Genomic DNA, 17,385 nt, shown 5'->3' with positions numbered 1-17,385 from the left:
AAGCAGTGTAACATCCAAAGGTACCCAAAGGATGAGGAAGGGAAAGATACTAAGCTGCTTTAAGGTTTCTATTCCTGTAGCACTTTACCTAACTCACTGCCTGACTTTTAGCATAGACAGAAAATAAGCAGGGGCCTGCAGAAGGTGATTTCCTTCATTTCACAAACCCCAATCCATTCCTTGGGTAGACTGACCACGTGTGAGTGGCCTGCAGGCCCCACAGCATCTGCACTGTAGAGTCTTCATTGTAATGCTTGCAAGTAAAGGAGTATACCTCTGGATTCTTACTGCTCCGTTTTACTGATGCCATGAAGATTTTTTGCCTTTTCTTTTATATCCCTGTTACACCTTTTTACAACTTCTGTATTCCTAGTGCTTTTTGCCTACATTCTTGGACTTGTTTGTCAAGCTGAGAGACTAAACATTTTAGAAGCTTCATAGCTAGGGATCAGTGTGCCCCAGACCCCAAGGCCCTCTCCAGAACACATTCTGTAAACCAAGATAGAACCATCCAGGGGAAGGTTCCTTGGGGAGGGGGGGCTCAGTTGAGCCTCTCATTGGGGAATCTTTGATAGATATGCTAATTAGTAAAACCTATAATGTTATACCAGATCTTTTGGGGGGGGCATAATTCAGCGGGGTGCATTTTGATGCATATGACCTGGACATGTGCACCTAAGGATCCTTAAAATAAATACCAAGGTAAAATCCCTTTTCCCCTTCTAACCGTGTATGACTCTTGATTTTAAGACCAGGAAAAGGCATCATTACCATAACTAATAGCCCCACGTACCAAATCTTGTGCATTTCTCCTTAAAAAGCAGTTTAGAAAGCTCTAAATGATGACAGAGCTTCTTTCTATTTTTTTTCCCCCAAGTAAACAAAGTGTTTTGTTTTCTGTGAAATAAGTTTTTTTTTATTCATAACCCTAAACTGTCAGTGTTTGATGAGTCCAAAGTGTATTTTTTTTCAGGATACAGAATGGAAATATTGAGCTGCTCTGACTGCTCTGGTCTCCTTCAGGAGGAATGAAAAGAATGAACTTGCTCAATACAGGACATGTAGACTAACTGTAATCGTGAGGAGGGAGTAATGGCACTCTTCTAAGGACTATTCTTGGGCCAGATTAAAACATATTTTGCAAATGCTGGGAAAGCATTACCCCTGAAAGCCAGAAGTTCAATCTTTCTGGTGAGTGCCGGCTTCTCACCACTCTGCCAGCACCAGGCACGAACAAATAGATATATTTCTCCTGAACTTCTTCTCTGAGACAGTTGTGAAAATAAACCATTTTCAGCTTAGCCAAAGATAATCCCTTGAAATGTTAGCCCAAATTAATGTTTTGGAGGCAGTGGTGGGAAGTGCCAAGCAACTTATAAATAGCATGGCCAGTTTTGCCTCTAGCACGAGCGGTCATTGGCCAAAGATGTTACATGACACTGGGTGGCATGTTGTTCATTCACAGGACAGGAACATTACTCTCAAGAAGACACACAAGCACACACTTATTTGTTATTTAAACGAGGGAAAGGTCTTCCTTGCCCACCCTAGATTTTGCAGGATATTGCTGTGTGTGTTTACTCTTCTGGAAGACATGTACTGCATACCCACGGTTAGATGTGCAGGCAAACACACTCTGGTTACTGGTGACATGCCTTTCCCAGTCTTGGTAGACACAAAGTTCTGGGATGCCATCAAATACAGTGTTGTCCCAACTCTTGTTCAGGACATCTGTGTAGTTCCTCCATTCCTAGCTGATCCAGCTGCACTTGTGCTGGGACCTGTCCTGAGCAGTTTTTCCCCCACGATGAAAATCACACCAAGAGACCGTGCTGCAGGTCTGGAAACTCCTCCCTTTCCCTTCCCTGATCCCACCCTTGGGGTCTGCAGCCCAGAAAGGATCCCTTCTCCTCACATGCACTGTAGCTCTAGAATCCTCCTCTGAAGTTTCAGAGGCAGAACTAGGACTCCCCTTTCCTGCTAGGGCAGGCTGGATTGCAGAGAGCCATTAGCCCAGTTTCCAGGACCTCGGTGCAGTTTGGCCACAGCAGCCCCCAACACAAACACTTCTCTGAGTGGACTAGGGACCTGAAAGTGGATTTTTTTGTTTTTCTCCCCATTTATGTCCGGAAAGATATTTCTCTCCAAAATTTGTCACTTCGGGTGACTCTCCTTTAGATGGCACTGTTACCACTTCCAAGAGGGATCACTGCTGGCCACTTCGCTGAACAGGGCTGAAACTGGGCCAGGACTGCCACTATCACTGGGCTAACAAGCCAGAGCAGTTCAGGAGTCATCCAGATCAGGGGTCTAGAGATATTTGCTCTAAAAACTCTTCCTGGTGTCACTCCAGCTCCTGTCAGTCAGTTGTTCACTTTGGAGTACCAGCACAGCACAAGGGTTGTATCGGCAAGATGAGCATCTGACAACATTAAGGACAAACTTAATCTCCTCTTCAGAATTAATTTGAAGCAGTTCCAAAAGTCAACAAGAGTCATGTGCATATATGAGGGTCTTAAGTTAATACATCTGCTAATTAAATAATAATTAAAAGCCATGCTCTGAACAGGCACTGCAATCATTACTTTTCATGCTTATGTCAGAGCCACTGCTTTAATATTTTTTGTGTCTACTTCCTCAGTTATCACCTGCTCCGATTGCCTAGGCTTTTCCCAAGGATAGATATTTGGTTTATCTGGCATTTAATGGGTCTGTAATAAATACTGTTACATGCTGTGCACTTCTAGATGCCAATTAAAAGAACCATGCCAATTATGTGCATTTTCAGCTGAGAAAGAGAGACGATTCCAGGATACCATTCAGCAGTGGTCTGAAACAGTCAGAAAACAAATCCAAGAAACTAAAAGAAAATGGTTATGTAATCTTAAAGCACTCAAAGCAACTGCTGGTGTGGTCCAACACTCTTTTTTACATACAGCACTCTCTTTCTACAGCTAAATATGTCTGCTGGACCACTTGCATTGGTGCTTTCCCCGGCTTTGGAGAAGGAAGAGAAACAGTGTGAGCAAGACAAGAGAGCCATGGGCATGGGCAGACTCCTACCTGCATGCAAAACACTGGTCCTTGGGTTGTCATTAGGACTCATTCCTGTCCTCACTGTGTAGGAGCATGTTTTCCAACAGAATTCAGGTCCAAATCTGAGAAAAATCTATGTTTTGAACACTATTTTGTTGTGATTTAAGGAGAGAGAGACATTGGACCCAAGTGATTATCAGCCCAAAAGAGGCTCCCAAGTACCAAAGATAGGGTTGGGCCCTCTGCTAAACAGAGTGGAACTGCCAGCGGGTCAAAACAGCCCCAAATTTCTCTGGAATATGGCCGCACCTTTTTCTTGAATGAGTGTTTTTCCTTTGCCACACTGCAGTTCCACTCAGACCTCAACCATTTTGCCTGCAGGGTTCTCAGAAACAAACACACACACAACTCTTATTAATAATGTGAAAAGTTTTTTTTTCCCCATACTGCCCTAACTCAAAGCCAGCCAACTCAATTTTGCTCAAGCTTTCAGACAATAAAGCCATCTCAGAAGATGTCTACAGATTGTATTTTTGAATGATACTTAAAAACTTGTCTGTGTCTGTGTTGCAAGACAACTGACTGCCCAGTTACACAACTGCTTGAGTAGTCCCAGGCTGTCCCACTGTATGCAAGCTCTCGACTTAAGCATTGAATTTAGGAGTGCAGCAGCCTTACTGCTCCCTGGAAGTCTCAGATGGGACAGGCAAGTAACTCAAGCAGAAATTCAGGACTTTGGTGCTTTAAATAATCTTCATGAAGTGTTCACCTGCCTGCATGCACTAAAAATGGAGCCTAAAGCAACCATACTCCTAAAGGAGGTACCACACCTGGGTGGATCTGAAAAAAATCAACACCTAATCCTGCCCAAACCTGAAGGTGCCTGAAGTCTACAGGTGTATTATTTTTCACCTTCAGGCACTCAGAGGGGCATTACTGCAATCCCCAGCTGGCCTGATAATACAGAGGAGCTGGGTACATGAGGTGCAGCTGTGCTTGGCCAGGACTTGGAGAGGATGCTGTTAAATAAAGACACCTGAGTTGTCCAATTTAGGAGGCATTTTCAGGACAGATCCAACATGAGCCAACAGAATGACAGTCATCTCAAAGCTCAGTTGCAGCAGCTGTTCTCATTTAAAACATACCCAGAGGAGATGAAGGAGATAAGCCCAAGTTTCCAGGGTTCCTTCAGCAAATTGTGAATGAGGCATGTGATGAAAAATCTCTCCCCAGTGGAAAATGCATAGACAAAGCTGAGCTGACAGTGCTCTGCCCTTTTTTATTTCCCTCTGATTTAAACAAGCATACTCCAAAGTCAGCTCAAAAAAACCCCAAACCCAAAACAAAAAAACCCAACCAAAAAAGCTAAAAAAAAGCCCAACCAAAAAAAAAAAAAACCAAAAACCCACCCAAAAGTGTTTAGAAATGCTCAGCAAGTCCTGAAATAAAGAAATGTCAAGTCGAAAGAAAAATAGAGGGGGGAAATCTCCTGGGAATATATTTAAAATATTTAGGACATTTTAAAAATTCCCTGTTTTTTCAGTTCAGTGAATCTTCCCCGGCACGATCAGCTCCTACTTAGGGAACAGTGTGAACTGTGGTTATTTATTCAAAGGTAACCTTTCCCACTAATACAAAATACCCCAAACCTAAATAAAGTATTTCAGAATTTTTAAGATTGATTGAATTTAGGTTTTGTTTTCTTGTTTTTCTTTCTCTCTTTTAACACAGAAGATTTATTCTTGCCTCTTCCAAAAGCAGAGAAGGGGGCAATCAAGGGTATTATCCAAACGTTAGGTCCTCCTGCTGGTGATTGTCTACCTGTTGTACAAAGTAGCTGGGACACCAGCTTAGCCTGGGATGTTATGTGGGATCATGTGAACCAGGCCTGGACCTGAGTGCCCAGCTACATTTCCTAGATCACTAAACAGCTTTTGAAACAAGCAACACTTTCAAGTCTTTCATGGTTATTTTGGTTGTCTTAGAATTTATTCATTTTGACTTGAGTGAATAAACAAGGTTCTCTAATTACCAGCAACATTTTCTTTATGTTCCCTGTACGTGCTGTGCGTAATCTTCTACATGCTGAGAAAATGTTATCCTAACATCTTCAGCAACTGGCAACCCTGTAACAGGGACACTCTGCTTGATTCATGGTGAACAGGAAGAGTAGATCATTATTGAGGGAAATCAAATAGTTTCCTTCATCTAACAATTTTGGTTGCTCACAAGTATTAATATCTCAGTTACACTTTCCATACCAGTGCTAGCAATCAGAGACTGGGAATTCTAAATTTCTGCATCTCCTTTACTTCTAAAAATGCCTGCTTATGACAAATACTTCACACAAAATTCTTCCAAGTTCCTGAACTTCTATTTTCAAATATATGGCATCAAATTATTCAACTTACCAGATTGGATGGCATCTACACTTTACACATGGCTCTTCAGCCACCCAAACCCCAAGCTTGGTGACTTGACAGAGGTGTCAGATTTCCTTTGTTATTGCAGATTTTCTTTCTATGATTCTATGAAATTAAAATTCCCTTCTCATAATAAACATTGTAAAGAAATTACATGCTTTGGTCCCAAGAACAAATTTTCAGTGACTGTGGAATAAATTTTGGCAAGTGGCAGGTGGAAAGACAAAGAATCTTTTCAATGGTATGAAGCACCCATTGCACTTACCTGCCTGAAAAAGTACTGGGTTGTTATAGCAAAGACATCAAAGCCACAGCTGGCCCTCTTAAGCTCATCTTGGATATTGATCAATTGCCGGGACTGCTCATCACACTTTTCCTTCAGTCTCTGAATGAACTGCTTTTCAGTGTCTCGACCCTCTCCTGGTTTGGGGGAGAATCCATTCCTTGGGGTGGTTGGCCTTTGCTTGGGATGTCCTACAAAGGAGAGAAGAAAAGACCATTCAGGAGACTCACTTTATATGTATAGACATGACCTTTATGTGTTTCTATGGCCTTTGAGACTCATCCCTTCAAAAGAAAAAACTTTCAGTCTTTCAAAAAAAAAAAAGCAAGAGCCCAGTGAAATATGTTTTTTTAGGGGACAAAGCTCAAAGCTTTTTATCAGTCATGTCACCTCAGGCTCTGAGCCTGAAAGTCTTCTACAAGTTGGGGAGAGCTGTCCTAAGAGAGTATCACTGAGAACTGAGGTTGTTGGAGGAAGGAATCACCTCACCTCTGCTAGACATCTAGAAGAACAGAGGTCTGCATCTTGATGTGTGATGCTGGACTCTCTTGAATGGCAGTGAGAGAAATGGGCACTTCCAGGTCAGGATTCACCTTATCTTATTGTGGATGTGGAAAACAGCTAGATGACATTTATACTCTATACATGGTTTCTTTGTCCACATGAACCCCCAGCTTGGTGACTCGACGGAGGTGCCAGTTTTCCTTTGCCTTTGCAGATTTCATTTGGCCTCTGAACAGAACAATGTGGGGCTGGAGTTGTCCCTCTCTGAATGCAAACACCCCGGGATATCAGGATATCACTATTACTTTCTACCTACAATACTGCAGTCTACCTTGAGAGCTCCCCTTGCTCTCACCTTAACGACGTCTAAAATTGCAGCACTTAGCAGGTTTGTACTGAAGTGCCACCAAATGCCACACAATGCACAAGAGTTACATCACTGGCTCTGCATGGCTGCTCTCTCAGCATCATCGACCACACCAGAATCACTACACAGTTTGCTTGTCCAGGCCCAGACAGACTCTGGCTCCTCTGGTGTGCTCCAAGTTGGCTTAAAGCAAGCCTGATGCTGTACAAAGATGTGAAAGCACTAGTGTAGCTTGAGTTTAGGGTATCAGCACAAATACTGTGTCATATTCATATCAATGGCACAAGAACTAAAGCTTACTCATGATAAGCCACTTCAGGGCAGTGAGGGTTTTTCCTCAGTTCACATCCTGCTTGAGTCAACTATCCATTTCTGTGGATATACCCAGTTATGAGGACGAAGCAAGAAGGGCCATTGTCCTGGTAGCATCGGGCTGCTCAAGCCACTGCTCGAAAAATCTGTTTTGTCTTTACCTTCTCTGCTTTCTGAGAACTCTCCTCTGCAAACATTTATGGCCAGCTGGGCATCACCTTTGCACAGCTTACTGAATTTTTTTGCCACCTTCAGTCTTTTTTGCTACCCTTTTGCTACCCCTCAGCTGATGCTCTTTAGCTCATTCCTGAATACTGGCCAGGGACCTCTGGTCTTCCACAGATCCTCCCATTATTCTCCAGCTTTTAGCCTAGAAGCTGAAGTCAGTAAGAAAGAGGGAGAATATGAGTCAGACATCTTTATCCCACGTGTTACTAGAGATGGTGGACGTGCATCTGGAACATTTCTGTGTCAGTAGAAAAGGTTGTGTATGCAAGAATATGAAAAAAATAGAGAGTTTGTAATTTTATTGTCTTGTAGTATACAGTCCCTGAGAAACAACACAGAAGCCATGTCTACAACCAGTCCCCAGCAATCATGTAATAGGGGACAGTCTTCTGCTGTGAATAGTACCTATCCCTTCCCTAAAAAGCCACAGAATCCTTCCACAGAGACGCCTCTGAAGGTACGAATCTGAGCCAATTTGTAAAGTAGAGCATTACAAATTCCAGAGGTAATTTTGTCAGATGTGCTTCAGATCTTTTAGATCTTTAAGACTCTGGTCTGGGTGTGCAAATAGATCCTTTAGGGCAATTTTACTAGATCAGGCAGGGAAACAGTATGGCTTCCCCAGAGCAATACCCCAGGAGTGTATTCCTACTTTTTCAGATCCCCAGGCTTGTGTGCAGCCATTGGGTGCACATCTTCCATCTTGCTGAGCTACGTCCTGGCTCCAGGCTAAGCTTACAGGGAGCCAGCTCCAGCAGAGATGCTCCCTCAGGTCTGCAGGCATCTCATGGTGCAACTGCAAAGAGCCACAAGTGCAAAAAAACCCTTTGAAACTCTTTGTGTCCATGACTTGCATTTGTGAAAAAGAATATCATGTTCTGCAGCATCAAAACTAATGCCATGTTGTTGGAAGACTTAAATAATACAACACAAGGAGTTTTTGTCATTAACAGAGTTCAACCAGCATAGCTGTTGCCCTCTATCCATTTTTATGTCACTTAAAGCCTGGCAACCTTTTTGTGCAGTAATGGTATTTTCTTACCGATTTTTCCATTCATATCAAGGGGCTCTTAACTGTACAGTAGGTAATACCACAAAATAAGAAATTCATAAAAACAACAGCCATAAATATCTGTCTTTTTAGTATAAAAAAAAATCTTGGGTTGTTTAAGAAGGACAGTGATGTTACAACAGAAGGCTTAGGGAGAAGTGTAGGGGAAAGCCCTTGAAATCAGTTCAGTTTTAATTAAAACAGAAACCCATCAGGTTGCTTGCATCTTTCTAGCCTTCCTGTTAGCTGGAAGATTTGAAGTGCACATCTCTGTGTTGTCCTTGTCAGTATTATAAGCTGTCCTTGTAAATTAAACGGTGCTATTCTCCTCAGGGATAAATCTGAATTTCTCGGTTCATTTGGGTCTGAAAGGCAGCTTACTAAGCTTATTCTGCCATTGATGTCTCTCTTCTGTTGCTCTGCACAAAACAGGGTATATATTAATGATGCTGGCCCTGATCCTCAATGTCCTTTTTGCTGATGGTGGGACCAGAGGGGCAGACCCAGTGTGTGCTGAAATCACTGAACCCCTTTGATCCGCTTCAAAACTCCCAAGCCTTTTTTATCTAAGTGAGTGTTTGAACTAAGGAGACATGACAAGTATATACTCATAATTAACACTGTCCAGGAGGATTTAGATAGGGAATGCAATTTATTCGCCTTTTAACTGTCCAATTTCCAACATTTTGGTAAGGAAAGGGAGCAAATTACTTTGAGACAATTGATATCAAGCATTCTGTAGAGTGACAGATGCCAGAAACAGTTGGCACCATTCTAAAATGAAGTGGAAGGAGAGCACTTGCATCTGTGGACACCTGCTCCTATACACAGATCTCAGGAATAGTACTGCATCAAAGGATAAAATTGAGATCCCTGCAAGACTCTGCATCTCAAAATTCCATTGCAAGTTTTCAGATTCAAGGCTCAAAAAATTTGTGTATAACAGTCGAAAACCAGCACTGATCAAAAGAAACTGAATGTGAGAAGGCCAGTAACAAAGGCAAATACAACCTAGAAAGAGCACTCAGAAATTTTAGAACCTGTTTCATGGCCAGATGTAGCTGTGGTGGAGTTACCTGTGAGACACATTCTCTCCCACTGAAAAGTGTAAATGATGCAGGAGTTTGTGATTCTGACAGAGGAAAGGCTGTTACGGCCCCTTAGCACCAGCTACACTCTGTGTCCTCTTCAAAGGCTGCTTTGACTATTTTTTGAAATAGTTAAGTAGGTGAAAAAATTGTCATTATTGCTTTGTTATTGCTGTAATTATTTCAAAGAATGCCAAAGGCTACTCTAAAAAAAATAAATTAAGATGAGGTTTATTTTCCTACTTGATCCTTACAGTGATAAACAAATTTAGATTGCCTTAATTGCACACAACCAAGCTGAACAAATTCTAAATCAGTCTGATGGATGGAGGTTAGTACTCAGCCTCTCACTAGAATGAAGAAAACTTTGAGGCCTCATGAATTGGATATGCCAAAACTTTAAGCCCTGAAAATTATTAAGTCACCTGTGGAAATGCAAACCTCCTTAAGACAATACAAATACACTTTAAAAACATTCCTGTGTTCCATTTTGCTTTGTAATCCTAGTGGAAGCAAATCAGCTATGCTGTAACATGCTGCTACAGCCACAATCAGTGCTGATGCTTAAAACTGGACCCCCACTGTTATAAACACTGGTGAGCTTCTGGTCTGGCAGTCTCTGCAACAAATTCTTTGGACCTCTCTGTGATCTCACCAGGTGCAAAATAGCCTGTAAATTATATGACTCAGAGGACAGTGTTAAGTTCATCTTTTTACTCTAATATCTTTGTAAGGAGAAGAATTTTGTGTCCTGTTGGTGCCTGGGAAGATTAAATTTAACCTTCAGTTTTCTTGATTTTGTTGGTTGAGAAGGAGAAGAGTAGGGATTGAGTCTAGTAATAATGGAGAGACTCTTGGTGCAAGTTATAGGAGCTGGAGAGCCGATCTACATGCTTTTACATTTTGCCACCAAATGAAGCAACATGGGGTTCTATCCTCCACACCTATAACTCAGGTATGATACATCTGTAGAGATGATGTTTTAGGTATTCAAGCAGTGTCTGAAAAACGAGGCAACAGAAGATAAACTGCAAGCACAATGAAATCGGTGAGACCACGCGCGCTCATTTCAGAAGCATTTAGATCAGCCAAAGGCCAGCCTCACAAAAGCCTTCAGGCACCTTATCCATTTGTTAATGTACACTTAGTAGACATAAATAGACACAAGTCCATTTCAGTAAACAAAAAAAGGTATTCTTCAGAAATGTTAAAACCATGTGTTTGTGCCCAATAATGAGGGATAAATTGACAACATCCCAATAGCACTTTGAAGGCTATTTCTATACATAATCCCTTTTCCAGTTATGCATAGAAATAGCCCAGGAAATTTAGTCCCTCTGCATAAACGTAAGAATAGATTCTGAGCAACACACTATCACTCCAGGCAGTTGTCTGAGGTGTATTTTATTTTGCTATATCTATCTGTTCTCTTTTTATGTAATAAAATTGGAATAATTAAAAAAATGTTCCTGTGCCCTTAAACACGTAATAGCAACAACTCTTTGTTTTGAGGGAGAGATGATTGCATGGTTATAACAAAGAGAACAAAAGTCTATTCAGCTCATGCATTGGTATGATAAAGCCTGCTGTAGCCAGCTTAATGAACCTTGGACACAATCAATCCTCACTTAACAATAGCAGGTCTCAGATTTGAGTGTGTTAACAAGAGATGCAAAGTCAACAAGTTTAAATCTTTCCTGAAGCAGTGCTTTCAGGTTCATAAATACCTGGTGAGTGGAGTTTTGTGGCTGTTACTGCTGATTTCTTAGGGGATGAGACAGCTGGTCTGCTAGCATCCTGATCTTTTTGTACTTCTTTCTTCACACCTGTTTTAGAAAAAATCAAAGATAGAAAGACACCTGGTTTATAATTCTGTTCATAACTGTGCAGAACTATATCACTAAGATACATACCAAAATGGCAAAATTAAGTATTTCACCAATTCACATCCTGGGCTCTGCACAGAATGATGCTACACAGCACTTCTGGGTTGGATGCCAACCTGCCACGTCTGCAACCACAACAGTGTACACGTGGCTGAGCTGACATTCACGGCACTAAAGAAGGACAAAAGAAGGCCTTACACACTATATTGGCTTTCCAGTCATCTGCCCCATGACAAATGTCATTAAGGCATGAATAGCTACACAGGTAACCCATCCTATCTGTTTTGAGTGCTGTGTTCTGTCTCTTTACCTTGCTGTGCAACCTCATTCTGGGCTGCAGGAGAAGTGGAATAGGTGGAACAGTGCAAAGCTGACTGAAGTTACCTGCAAGTCCCTGCCCTGTCACCTTTTCCACAGGTAAGGAAGCTGCCTTTTCTGGAGACCAGCTTTCCCAAGATGGTCTCATGTAGGCAAGAGAGAGGCTTGAGCCAGAAGCAGGCAGGACATGTCGGAGCTGTGCTGGATGTGGCTGCCCAGACACATGAGAGTGGGTCTCTGCCTGTGCAGTAAGTCAGGCAGGGACAGTGGTGGGCAAGCACATTCAGTGCACAAACCTGCAAGACACTATGCCAGTGTGGGATGAAACAGGGCATGGAATATTTCAGAGAGAGGTAACTCTGTTATTATTCATCCCACCACTGGAGCTCTCTGGTTAAGGCCTCGGGATGGTCTGCCAGCTGTCAAAGTTCTGCAGTCAGAGACTGCCTCTTGTACCAGGGAGTTACAACTTCCCTGGAAAGCCAGAGCGGCCACCCAAGCTCAGATCCTCCTGCCCACCCACAGCTCCCATCAAAATAGCTCTGGGGACCATGCTGAGTGCAGTAACACGAGGTCCTGCCCTGCTTGTTTGACCATGGTGTGACAGTCACAGACACAGGACTTCAAGCAGAAAACATTCATCAAAGAAGTAAGGAGAAAGAGCAATAAAAAGCAAAACCCTGAGATAATAATGTATTTTCCTGCTTGCTTTCCTTTTTTAAAGCATTAGTGTTTGTTGAGGGCTGCATTTTAGCCTGAAGAACTGTGTCACAGCTGTGGATACACTGGAAAAACAGAGAGATTTAAGGCAAATGACTTCTTCTAGAGGGAAAACAAAGTTTGTGTTATTAACTTTCCCCTCTCTCATGAGTATGTTCACAGACATCTTATAGGAAAATGTCCCACAGAATCTGAACTATCTGAAGCAGAAAAACAAAATCAGATTTTCTTGGTGGTGCCTAATGACTGGTAGTCCAAAAGCTAACACTATCTTCCATTTTGCTTAATGCAAATGTGACCTGGCTTTTTCAACAGTGTAGAAAAATGACAATTTTATATGGGGATCATAATCTTCAGGGACACTTACTGGTTTACTAGTTTCTCTCCAAAGCCACACCTAGTCACAGCTGCAGTATTAGGTTTATTTCTGATGCCTCATTCACCTTTCCACTCCTGTCTGCATCAGGACTTGCATGCAGAGAGCTGCAGATACAGCATTTGCCACGCACCAGAAGCTGAGCTGCATAATTTCTAGCTCCATCTCTCAGCATTTGCTTGCAGAGTGCTTCTGGAAAGAGCACATGCACCTGCATGTCCAACTGTTTATGGGAGGGAAGCACAGCACAAGTTCTAAAACCTTCTTTGACTCTCTTCCACTGTTCATAGGCAAATCACACCATCAGTTGTCAGGGGCTGGTAAAGACTGAACACTTCCTCATACCTTTACTTTTGTCCCGCTCCATTTTCTCTGTTCATAAATACAAAATATTGAAGCTATGATTCTCATTTGTGATTAGTACTTTTCACAGTGAAGTGACTGAAGATAGAAACTGCCTGTGCCTGCCTCCTATTACACTGTGCTTTACTACAGAGTAGGACATAAAATAAGTTTATGGTGCCTTTTCATTACTAAGGACCAACCTGAGATGGCAGCTGGGAGACAAAACCAGGGCTTGTTTTATAAGATGTAGGTTATATAGTTACAGATTAAAGCATTACTTTTTCATGGCAATAAGGCTTTGGCTTTTCTGGGGCTTTCAAAATAAAAATATATCGCACAAATGGGCCATACACTGAGCTCCTCCATAAATTTTGCTATGCCAGATGCCAAACACAGGCAGTGGTAGAGAAAAGTGTGTGCTTTCCTTAGGCATGTAAATAATTAACTACTTTTGGTTTTGAGACATTTTCAGTGAGGACCCCATGGGAGTTCATTCAGCCCCTTGACCTTAAGCACAAAACGAGAAACAATTCCCTAGTTAGAGCTTGGTTGAAAGAGAACAGAGCAAAGAAGCCCAGAATTTTGCAGAGGGCAAGTCAGGGTCTGTGGAGAGCAGTGGGAGTTGTGCATGGGTGCTGGCCAGCAGGGGCAGCTGCATGGGGTACGGAGACCAGCAGATAGAAGGTGCAAACAGGTATCTGGGCAAGGAAAGATAAGTAGGACTAATAACAAGGAAGATTAGTGCCCTTGTTCAGTTTACAAGACCAGGAGAGCTCCTACGGTCTGGTGGAGCAGCAGTGCAGCAAGCACGCACATGAGGAGGGGTTGTGCTGCAAGGGAAGAGCCAGTACCCAGCACAGCCTTGCTGGGAAGGAGCCAGGGACAGGGACACAGGGAGCTAGCAATTATTCTACTTCTCCTTCCTAAGCTGAAGGGCCCTCGTGGCCTCTCTGTGGCCCTCCTTAGAGGAGAGGGATTTAGAAAGCACACAGCAGGCAAAAGGAAGGACAGTCTGCGGGAACAAACTGTTAGCGTTTTGCTGAGCTCCTCACCCACAGGGAAATTTTAGGGGAAGAGCCATCCCTGGCATCAGACCTCATATCAGAGCTTGAGCTGAATGCTTTTCTAAAAATGGGGCTTGTTCTTGTCTTTTGAAACAACAGCTGTTAGTTGGTTAGGAAAACATGTTGATTTCCTGCAGGGAAAATAAATTTTTAGATTACAAGTGTTTGGGCTCAGAATTTGTCATTTCACAGAAATATAGAATTTCAGGTTTAAAAAAATCTGAGGGAGAGCACTGGTGTAGTAATTAGCATAATATGCGGTACCACAGGGTATGGTGCAGCAGGAGGTTATATAGTTTGATCTTTTCTAGCTCGAAGTGCACTAGAAGTAACTCAAAGACTAAAATGCACATAGAAAGTCTGATGCTCCAGGGTAACTCAGGAAAAAAGACAAACATTTTCCAGTTGTTATTACAGGCCCGGACACATGTAAAACCTCAAATCATACTCTGTCATATAGATTTTGAAATGTCAAAAGGTGTTGTACGTGCAATCATGAAATAATAAAAAATACACAAAATTAAATTACAAAAGGAAATTAAGCACTATAAGTGTATATTTCCTGAACATGCACACTGTTTTAATTTTCTTCTAAATTTGTCTTTTATAATGTATATTAAATCTGATCTGGAACAAAATTTACTTCAAATCCTTAGTGTCACTGCCCACATACTGGAAATATGGAATTCCAGTTAGCTCTGTGTTAAATGCCTGTACATTAGCTTTATTCCTGCTGGCTGCATAATCAGGGCTCTTAGCACTGAGTTTCCCAGCAAAAAGCTCCTGGCATAGCAGGAACCACCATTAACTTCCAGGCTTCCTGGAACAGTTTCCAAGGCTCTGCCAACTCCTACCACTGGCAAAGCTCATGCAATGAGAAGCTGTCTTTCTGGTAGCCAGTAATCAAAGCCACAAACTACTAATTTTTATGTGAATCTACATCTCATTTAAGGTTAGACATCTCCCAGTGTTTCCCCTCTTTTAAAAGCTATACTTGTGTAAAGAAAAGGATATTTCAGGCCATAAGATAACAATGAGCAGAAATACTTGTTTGTCTTTTCTATTAGTGTGCTTACAACACTTGCTTTAGAAAAAAGGCCTCTAAACACACAGTTCTGTAAAGGTATTTACATTTCCTAATTAACATACACAGCCTGCTCCAAATGAAACAGAAGGAGCAAATGCAAAATAATTAGAAACACAAGGCAAAGCATTCCAGAAATCACCTAGCAAAACAGCAGATGAACAAAGCCACTGCTCCATTCCCCCAGGAGAGCTGAATTCTAGCCTAGGAACCAGAGCAAAAGACACCTTACCCAAGACATCTTCTCAAGCGCTGCAGAATCAGCACTTGTATTTGCCTATAGCTTTTTGAGTCTTCAAAAGCCAGTACAGTGGGATAGGCTTCAATTTGCTTTCATACTTCAGACTGAAAGCACGCTAACAAATTGTACATTGAGTATTTATTCCAAAACAAATCCTACCATGCTGTAGACATCATTAACAATTCAATGGGACTGACTGCATTCAGACGGATTCCAGCTGTTCTCAGGAGTATTTTATAAGTTAACTAATGCAGTCTGCAAGTTAAAAAAAAAAATCAGAAACCCAAGGAAATGTCTTCAGTCACTCACAGACACAGAGAGCCCCTTTGAGCTTTCTTCTGCCTTTCCCCCTGACACCCACGACTAGTCATGTCCTTAGTGAGTAATGACACATCCCTGCATGCATTGTTTGAGACAAAATGAGCAAAGCTGGAAATATGATGGATTCTGTAGAATGAGAGCAGTCTAATTCTCTCTAGAGACTCTCTACTTCCTGTGATCTATGAGACACTGAAACACTGAATAAATAAGTAGATGTGGAAGAAAGACTGTGTATTTGTTTAAGTAGAAACTGCTAATGCTTGTGCTTTTCCCTTTGTGTTTATTTCAAATTTAAATTAAATGTGATAAGAATAAAAGGACAGTGACTATTTCATTGTCTTGTCTGAAAGCAATTGCCTTGTTGTTGTATTGAAAAAGAAAAGTCTCTTTAGCTGGTGTTTAAAAAAATAAAGGAAAAAATAAACCTGATAAAACTAGTCATTCTTTGGACTGAATAGAAAATCTCAGGGTAATAATTCAGGCCATCCAATGCTAGTTGAAGAGTTAAAACAACTGCTCCATCTCTTTCTGCCATTTTGCAAGGATCCTATGGCATTTTATTGTCTCTTCCTCACACATTTGTGCTGTGGCATGTTTCAGAGGGGTTCCCAGAAGAGAGGTAGGAAAACCTGCAGTTGAACATCCCACTTTCACCTGCAAGGCAGTGCTGCATATCCCCATGTTCATACGGCAACAACATGAATGTAACCCACTGCTATTCAGCTTTGAAGGGAAAGTGTTTGCAAGGGGGAACAAAGCAGCAGCAGACTCTTCTCCCTTCATCCCTGCAAGAGCGCTGGTGCTCACTCTTCCCCCCTCAGCTGACCTCAGCTCATCCCTCTCCCTCCTGCTGATGTTGTGCTGTCTGGATTTTGCAGAATCTGATCAAAAGAAGCGCATTTTACACTACAAGATTGCTGGTGAGAGCTGAGATAACACTGACCTCCTATTTTTCATCTTGACTGACTGCATTTAACAGCCTGTCCTGTTACATATGATTTACTGGTACTTGTAAAAGCACAGGAATTGACTGGGTGAGTTTTTTGAACAATGCTTTTGATTGTCTTTAATTTAGTGGGCCAAGTAGAAACAAGCTGCTCAAATTAATTCCTTACTGCCACTGTCATTGCACTCAAATCAGGGTATTTCTTCTGGGTGATAACAGTCACTTGTCTGTGACATAAATATTAAATTATAAGCAAGTAGAAAAAGGAATCCCATAACACACACACCCCAAAATCTGTAACAGGCCATAGAAAATATGAAATCCCTCAGCTCTCTGATTTCATAAGACTGTTGGGTGGCAGGTCCAGCCTTGTGGACAGAACTGAGTCTCTGAACATTGCCTTCTGCTGATATTCCCCCATTTTAAGGGCAATTTAGACCAGAAAATTCCTATATGTATGCTTCAAGTACTATATATTTTCATCAACATCTGTGGAAAGAGGAGGCTTCTATGAATTTCAGAGCTAGTTTACAGTTGTGTCATACATGAAATCCCTATTTGTGCTTGGTCTTTGCATATTAAGTGCTTTAAGTAATTAATTTTGAGTTAATTATTTTTAAATTGACTGTTACAATTAACCCATCAGCCCAGGTACAAAAATCCAGTTCCATTATCAGTGTTTCCATTTGTTTAAAGTTTATTAATAGAGTTGCACCCTTCCCAGTTAAAATTTTCCCAGTTAAAAATCACAAACTTGCCCCTTTTCAAGCTACAAACCACTGGTACACCATA

The 17,385-nt window shown here is 41.7% G+C and overlaps 1 protein-coding gene across 1 annotated transcript in view; it reads right to left on the bottom strand.

Moving 5' to 3' along the window:
* MTUS2 (microtubule associated scaffold protein 2) overlaps positions 1–17,385 on the bottom strand; it is a gene marked incomplete at both ends in the record, with an annotated part of 164,408 nt that overhangs the window by 42,321 nt on the left and 104,702 nt on the right. The window contains 2 exons of the mRNA XM_082279097.1: positions 5,725–5,933; positions 11,020–11,118. Coding sequence (XP_082135223.1) covers positions 5,725–5,933; positions 11,020–11,118 — 308 coding nt within the window. The remainder of the gene's footprint in view (positions 1–5,724; positions 5,934–11,019; positions 11,119–17,385) is intronic.

The sequence above is a fragment of the Coloeus monedula genome (genome assembly GCF_965178545.1).
Source record: "Coloeus monedula genome assembly, chromosome: 3".
Lineage (NCBI taxonomy): Eukaryota > Metazoa > Chordata > Aves > Passeriformes > Corvidae > Coloeus > Coloeus monedula.
The sequence above is the reverse complement of the archived record's forward strand: the minus strand, read 5'-3'. Positions and strand labels throughout refer to the sequence as shown.